We start from the raw sequence: 8,415 nt of genomic DNA, 5'->3' as shown, positions 1-8,415 counted from the left end.
GAATTATTTACCTACATTATTATAATACTGAGCCTTATTTATAAACACAATATGGCAGTGTTTCTCCAAATAGGATATATATATACAAGTCATATTTCTATATATTCTAACACATACAATCAACAACTTTGGTCAAATTTTCTTGATACAACTGCTATTGTTAGTGATTTTCCATTCAAATACTTCTTGTGAAATACTCAATTTGATTTAAGAGTCATAGTACCCCTGAGAGCTTGGAGGTACTTCTAAATGATATTAACCAAGAGAAGGAAATCAATCACACTATAACAACAGTCTAATTAAAATAGCTACTAAGTCTAATAAAAAAGTCAAGGTGTTCATGCAAAGTATAATACCTATTTTGGTGAGGTAATATGTATATAATGAAATATTTGAAGTGCGCGTATACTTGGTCATATACCACTGTTAATTAAAAAAAAAAGTGTGTTAGCCATGTTCCAACACAGACGAATATATGCTGCAGCACTGCATAAAGCACATTACAAATTTTGGATAAAGATTGCTTAGGAATGAAGTTTGGATAAAGCTTCCAGGAGGAACAAACATAGTGCAATCTAAGTTCTCTGCAACTGAATGAGAAACTATATCTGACAGATAAAGACATAAATGCATATTGTTTTCTTAAAGTTAAAAAATAAGATAACAAACAACTTTCAGAATAGAACAACATAGGGAACCCTTGAACTCAAAGCTTCATCATCACCTAACCTGGCCAACCTTTTCTTTTAAGCAACTATTTCATACCTCAAAGATCCCAATTCATCATTGTCTCATTTTTTTATTACCTCATAAATCTATTCTATAGGACATTAAAAATTTAATTGATTACCAGAGAAAGACGAGCTCCAGAGTTGAGTTCCCTCCACTTGGTAGCTAATCTTTTCATATGGGATCTGTTCAAACGCCAATTGGAATAAGAAGTTCAGCATTGCTCGAGACATCATGCGGATATTTACTGCAAGAATTACAGGCATGTTCTCTAATTATAGTGTGCATCATTATGTTACTAAGTGCATTTGTGGACTAAAGGAACTTTTTTTTTTATTGGTAAGACAGATGATTTGGGATGAAGTTGGAGATGATCAGTTTGAGAGAGAAAAGGTCTTACTGAACATTGAACAGGAGTGCCTGGACGTTTACAGAAAGAAGGTTGACAATGCAAACATATCCAGAGCTCAACTGCATCAAGAATTGGCAGATTCAGAAGCTGAATTCACCCATCTCCTTTTGTTACTGGATGAAAGATCACTCCCCGGAAGGGTAACTTTCTGAATTCCCTTTTCCAGCATGCTAATCAAATTTTGATGCTTAGAGGGTGAGATCACCTCTACATGCATGCAAATATATAGCACAGTAATGAATCTATCTAAAAATGTCATCAGCAAAATTGAAGCAGTGAAATATATTTAAAAGTCGTGCTATATATTTCTGTGCTATGACTATTTGAGTAATTCACAGATAAAAGAGCTACTGTATCAGCTTCGACCCTCGTGATTCTTTCCATTACCCACTGCTGGTAACATGTACTAACATTTTCTTGTCAAATTAAAGAGAATGTGAGTTTTCAGTAATTGTGCTAACCTTAATTTTGCGAATTCATTTCCATAAGTTGATACAGAATCAAGAATGCTAATAAAACTAAAATCACACAAATAAACAAGAAGTGGAGGACAGATGTACAGTCAGAGGAATGAATGAAAATGTATATGAGCTGAACATGACCAAAGAACTCTAAATCTATGCAATGTAGCTTGCCTCTACTGGCTTAATGGACATCAGTTCCTAAAGTATCCGAATGAAAATGTATATATTGACAAAAGCTCATGGTGAAAGGTGGACCAGTCTAAAAACAAACATCAATGAGACAACAGATCACCTTCCCCTTCTTTCCCTAACGAGGAGCACGCACCCACACAGATAGTATTACTATCTGTTAGCATAATGACATGACTATGACTAGGATGTTAGTTAGATCAATGACCTGAGAGGATATACATGCTTTTTCTTTTTTAAAAATTGAAACACACCACTGGATCTTTTGCATAAGAGATACTCAGTGATTGAACTTACATAACAAGGAATGAATTTGTATTCGGCAGCCAGAAAAGATGACTGGAACACTAAAAGAACAGCTAGAGTCGATTGCACCTGCTCTGAGAGAAATGCGAATTAGAAAAGAAGAAAGGGAGAAACAATTCAGAGCTGTACAAGGACAAATTCAGAAGATTTCTGCTGAGATAGCAGGTGAATCAGAGTACAATGATTTGTCATCAAATGTTTTAGTACATGGGAATGATCTATCACTAAAAAAACTAGAAGAGTACCAGAACGAGCTTCAGCGGCTTCAAAATGAGAAGGTACGAATGAGATACTCAACCTTTGTGCCTGGCACTATAGCTAAGATGCCATCAACTGAAAGGTTTTGAAATTTCCTGTTTACCCCTTTATCTTCTTCCCTTTTTTGCCTTTTACTACTCTGTTCTTGCATCGAAGATCGAGAGACTTCAAAAGGTTGAAAGCTACATTAGCATGATCCGGAGCTTAGCAGCAATGCTGGGAACAGATTCTTCTTTGATCATTACAAAGGTTCATCCAAGCCTGAATGAGTTATCTGGACTGTCAAAAAACATTAGTGACAGTATATTGGAAAAACTTGGCAGCACAGTTCGGTCATTAGAAGCAGATAAGAAAGCACGGCTTGAAAAGGTAATCTCATCAACTCTGCACATTCTCTTATCTAAAAACAAGTATGCTCTTTTTTGGTTCATGTAGCCAACAACTCATGACAATTGCAGACTTAGTATTCGAAAGCCACTGACTAAGCAAATTGTAAAGAAACATAATTCAAGTGGGGCAAATTCTGTCCTTTATTTGTTTTGTAAGTACAGGCAAAACGATCAATAAAATCAGCAAAATTACTCTCCTCACTATGCTGTGTGTATTTGTAGCTTCACCAACTAGGGAAATCATTGACAAACTTGTGGAATCTCATGGACACACCCCAGAAAGACCGTGCAAGGTTCTCCAATGTCACTGCTTTGATATCGTTGTCATCAAAAGATATCTCCACTCCTGGAAGCCTTACTCTGGACATAATACAGCAGGTCAGTGACATAATAAAATTACAAATTATTTATCCTCCAGTACTACGAGGTAAGAGATTTTGAATTTTTTTAAAATTTCCAAGGCTGAGACAGAAGTCAGGAGACTGGATCAGCTAAAAGCAAGCAAGATGAAAGAGCTTTTCCTTAGAAAACAAATAGATCTTGAGGAGATATGCAAACGGTCCCACATGGAAATTCCCTCACGGCTAGAGATGGAAAGTATTATGAAACTAATGAACTCTGGTTGGTCCAATTTAAGTGTTCCATTTTTTAATTATTAAGGTGACATACTATGTTTGAAATTGATACTGACCAAAACCTCCAAAAGGGGAGATTGACCATGCTGATCTCCTCACCAGCATGAATAAACAGATAACACAAGCACAAGAAGAGGCATCTAGCAGGAAGGCTATAATGGAGAAGGTAGAAAAATGGATATTAGCTCGTGATGAGGAGCTATGGTTAGAAGAGTATAGTAGGGTCAGTTCCTTCACCTATGAGACTCAGTAGCCCATTTACTTTGTTTCATCACCTCTGTTCATCTTAAACATCCATATTTTCAGGACGACAACCGGTATTCTGTAAGCAGAGGTGCTCACAAGAATTTGAGAAGAGCAGAACGGGCCAGAGTCATGGTTAACAAAATACCAGGTATCAAAATATTTCTGCTAATGGCTTGCCATCACCAATATCAGCCTAGTAATGGGCAGCCATAATTGTGACTTAAACAACTACCTGTTGAATGAAAATATGACTAAATCAATTAACCAAATTGTGCTTCTACAAGTTAGACAGATCCATTATGTGTTATCCAGTAAAAGGTGAAAACTTGATTAGATTCTGGATCAAGGATTTGTTAATTTTGTTGCCTTCTTTATTTGTTTTATTTGCAGCTTTGGTGGATATGCTGATAGCCAAGACTAAAAGCTGGGAAGAAGAAAGAAAGAAACCTTTTCTATACGATGAGGTAAGAACTTAGTAACTCATATCCCCAAATAAAATCCTTTTATTGGTTAGTACAAAGAATTACTCATAGTTTCATATGAAGTATTGGGCTTATGTCTATCATTCATTCATTTGAAGTTAAGAGAAACTGATTTGGATTTATCCATGGTTTTTTTAAGTTTTCATCCCTTTAGACCATGCAGAAGCTAATGCTGATAGTATAGAACACCATGACAGTTCAGTAACATCTTCAATCCTAGTCTACTTCATCATTATATATACGCTTTTTGCATACGTAAATAAGAGAGGTAGGGGGTCCTTTATCTGGTGAGAATATAAACAATCTTTTTGGTAGACACCAAGAAACGGCCTACAAAAAGTATGCCTGCTTTCTAACATTTTCTAAATGTGAAAAGAATCACTAAGAAGCATTGGAAAACGTAACAGAAGTAGAATCAAACATAAGCATCTTAATGAATTAACTATAGACCTCATTAACCATGTTGGGTTCAAAAGAAATAACAAAGTAATTTGGCCAGAAACTTGTGATGCAATGAAAATGATTGCAGAATTTAATCGAATATATTTTCAGAAAAAGGGTGAAAATAAGAACTGATGTTACTAACTGCGCCTATTTATAAGACATGTTCATCAATAGAAACAACATCAACTTAAGACTGAAATGCTACTAGGGAGGACCAGCAACAACAAGTCATGGAAAAAGATGACATAAACAACATTGCCCTTTAATTTGGTGTTGCAACAGAGACATAAGGAATGCATACAAATCTTTTCCAAATGTTGAATAACTAGATGAAGGTTAGCTAACAGAATTAAAGTGACCTGGCCATATTCTAACTGCCGGGATATCTGAATGCAATAGAATTGAACTCTGAGAAAGCAATGAAAGTAGTAAACCATTTTGGCCATCCAGTTATAGGTTAATTCAATTATTACCTAGTCACATCTTACATAACAGAAGTGCCTGACCCCCAGGTACCGCTGTTTGCAATGTTGGAAGAGTATAATTTGCTAAGGAAAGAAAGAGATGAAGAGAAACAAAGACAACGGGTAAGCACCACAACCATATAAAGAATTTCCTTTGTTATTCACAGTTTCACTTTTCTCAGCTTCTATGTACACTATTTAACTTCCAATCTTTTCAACAACAACAAAATCTCAAATCCAAGATACATTGGAAATGTTCCAATGTATCCAACATTCACATAAAATAAATGAACAATGTGTACCTCAAAACTTAATCATTACCTCCTTTTACAAGATGTAATGTTGTTCTTTCAGGAAATGAAGAAAGTGCAGAATCAGGTGCCGGTTGGGCAAGAGAATCTCTTTGTCCTAAGGCCAAGCACCAGCAGCAAACGTCTTTCGGATAGAAGCCTGAATGGAGGGTTCAACAATGCTACACCTGTGAATAAAAAGTCTTCTTTGGGTATACAACAGCTGGGATCAACTCCCATCAACACACCACAGCAAAGCATTTCTTTTTTAAAGAAATCCAAGAAAGAAGACCACAGAAAGATCCTCTCCCGTAGTCGCTTTGCTTTTCATCCAGGAGATGATTCAGCTTCAGTAGTCTCATCATTTTCAAGCCCCTTTTCACCTTAGAGTTTGTGTGTTAGATTTTGAATTTATTTGAGTTCACTAATTTGATAAATTCAGATAAATCCTTAATAGGAAAGTAAAATCATGCAAAAGATAATTTACATTGTCTAGACTTTCTACAATTGTGTCACCTTATTCAGAAAGGACACAAATAGACAGTGAGGGCAGTTTCTGCGAGTATGTACAAATAAAAACCCAAGTAGAGTGTCTAGTTCCCTGGTTACAAGCATCAATATATTCACTCTTTGTTTGTTTTTGCTCAAAGGCTACTTCGTTAATCCCGTTATGCTTATTTCTTAGAGCAAGCACATAAAGATGATCTTACACAATAGGTTTCATGCAAGGGGAATACTGCAGTTTGGCTTCTACGCCATGAGATCTTTTCAGAAAGATCACAAAAGCCTGTATCTTATAATCAGCAGCATGAGTATGAATGAACAACCTGCCTTCTTTGGTAGATTTTACTTTGAACAGATAAAAGCATAACAAGACCATTTTTTATTCATTAGTCATTGATGAAGTGGAGTTGTTTAAGTGACATTTGCGAAATTTACAACATTTTAATCTGCATTAGGAAGACTTAAATCAGGCAATCATTCATCAAATAAGAAAACAATTAAAACATTTGGCTCTTTTAGCCTTACAAAAGTTCAACTTAGTCTTGACCATCCCTTTGAGAGATAAACACCACATCTAGGCAAGCGCTTACATAAGTAATTTAATGATGGCTACAAGCTTTCTTTATTGTCCCGGAAGGTCGAGTATTCCATGGAGAAATGCAAGATAGAACAAAAAGTAACGAAGGTGAAACAGAGTTGGCAGCATCCAGTCCAGAATATCTTTAGAAGGCATTGTTGAATGAATTAATGGGATACATGAACGTCTTAGAGTTCTATATGAACCTCATTTTACAAGGAATTCATTCTACTTTCAAGTTCTGGATGCTCATGATGGATCATTATGTTAATAAAGGCATATTATAATTATCCAATCAAATCAAAATGGCCATTGTATTAATTCCATCTAGAAAAACATCCAGGAGCTCACATGGGCAGTTCATATTCATACAAAGCTCTCAATCCAAGTATGAAGAGAAAATCAGCAACTAATGTCTCAAATATCATAGATTGGCCTCTGGCAATGCATAATCACAAGTCTAGGGAAAATAACAATTTCTTTTCAAATTATAATCATAAGCTCTACTCTGAATGTGAATAATAATTTCGCACAACCATTCAAAATAGTATGTAAACACAGAGTTTTAAGTGCACTTCTGAAAGAATGCCTCAATTCTTCGAGTTCCGGAAGGAAGTGGCTTATCTGTCGATGATCGAGGACGACTTTGAACCTTCGGAGACCGATCCGATGGCTGTGAAGGCATGGGAAGCGAATCGAGAAGGAAATCGCTAGTAGGTTGATGCCTTTTTACGGCAACTCTTAAATGCTCGAGCTTTATGGTTTTTCTCTTCTTCTCCAGAGCGACTTGTGCAGATTTTTTTGCAAGTAATTCAAGGAAAAGCTCGGTGGAACTAGCGATGAGATGTAGGGCTTCTGAGTTTATCTTGTTGATGTCCTGGTCCAGTTTCATGATTTTCTTCACTCGGCTTATCGGAATCTGAAGTTGGTGGGTCTCTCCGGCGACGGCAACAGCGACGGTGGAGGTTCCTTCTTCATCCTCTCCGGCCATTGTATCGAAAGCTCTGGTCATCGAAGACAACTGAAGTCAACATTGGGTTTTAACGCCTTCTGAATTTGGCGGGAATGAGTTTTTGCCTTGCCGCCTTACCAGATTTGGGGAAAATCAGGTGTGTTTGGCACGAAGGAAAATATTTTTTATTTTTCACCTTCGGTTGGTTTAAATGATTCGAAAAAAATGTTATTTAAATTAACTCATTTTTTTAAATTTAACGAAAAAATGGCTTTCCTTTCAAAAGTTAAGAAAAATTACTTCATCCTTCAATATTTTTTTTCTTGACTTGCCCCATACTTTGTACCCGATAAATTAAAATTCTTAAATTTTCTTATTTTTAAAATTTTACATATATATTTTACACCTACCCTTAAACCAACCCCCAACCCGAGCAACCCCTACCCCAAAACCAGCCCCCTCCACCAAACAAAAAAAATAAAAATTTAAAATTGAAAAATATTTCAAATTTTTAAAAAAATATATTTTTGAAGATATTTCAAATTTTAATGTTTTTATCTTTTACGCCCCACCACCCCTGTCAATTTTTTTTAAAAAAAGATGTTTTTGAAAAATATTTAAAAATTTACATTCTTTACGCCACCTCCACCCTCTACCCCCACCCCCGCCTCGCCACCCCATCCAAGCCACCCAGTCAAAAAAAAATTAAAAAAATATTTTTGAAAAATATTTCAGATTTAAAAAAAATCATTTTTTACGCCACTTCTAAGTCCTACCCCCCACACCCCACCCCACCCAGGGCACCTCGTCAAAAAAAAAAAAAATGTTTTCGAAAAATATTCATTTTTATGTCACCCTTACCCATACCCCCCCCCCTCGTGAAAATTTATTTTTTTAAAAAAATATTTTTTAAAAATATTTCGGGTCAGATCTCATGGTCGAATTTTGGAACAGTCATCGGAGTTTATCCTAGTTCGGGTGTCAGGGTCGGATCCTAGATCAATTATCGGAGTTGATTTTCGAATCACAAATTGTTTTTCTAAAGAGTATTTTCTAGTCTCAAGCCAAAAATAA

At 35.9% G+C, this 8,415-nt stretch overlaps 2 protein-coding genes across 2 annotated transcripts; one reads left to right on the top strand and one right to left on the bottom strand.

Moving 5' to 3' along the window:
* The first annotated feature begins 812 nt into the window (after positions 1-812).
* Positions 813-5,957, top strand: LOC125869330 (65-kDa microtubule-associated protein 8). Its single transcript, XM_049549904.1, has 11 exons — positions 813-991; positions 1,078-1,281; positions 2,121-2,378; positions 2,515-2,727; positions 2,970-3,125; positions 3,209-3,368; positions 3,454-3,605; positions 3,689-3,776; positions 4,019-4,092; positions 5,067-5,141; positions 5,373-5,957. Exons 1-11 carry the CDS (start codon positions 908-910, stop codon positions 5,694-5,696), a joined length of 1,788 nt encoding a protein of 595 aa, XP_049405861.1. The 5' UTR covers positions 813-907; the 3' UTR covers positions 5,697-5,957.
* A 726-nt stretch (positions 5,958-6,683) lies between these two features.
* LOC125867811 (nuclear transcription factor Y subunit C-2) lies at positions 6,684-7,489 on the bottom strand. Its single transcript, XM_049548390.1, has one exon. It carries the CDS (start codon positions 7,399-7,401, stop codon positions 6,955-6,957), a length of 447 nt encoding a protein of 148 aa, XP_049404347.1. The 5' UTR covers positions 7,402-7,489; the 3' UTR covers positions 6,684-6,954.
* Between the last annotated feature and the right edge of the window lie 926 nt (positions 7,490-8,415).

Source organism: Solanum stenotomum, chromosome 6, assembly GCF_019186545.1.
Source record: "Solanum stenotomum isolate F172 chromosome 6, ASM1918654v1, whole genome shotgun sequence".
Lineage (NCBI taxonomy): Eukaryota > Viridiplantae > Streptophyta > Magnoliopsida > Solanales > Solanaceae > Solanum > Solanum stenotomum.
The sequence above is the reverse complement of the archived record's forward strand: the minus strand, read 5'-3'. Positions and strand labels throughout refer to the sequence as shown.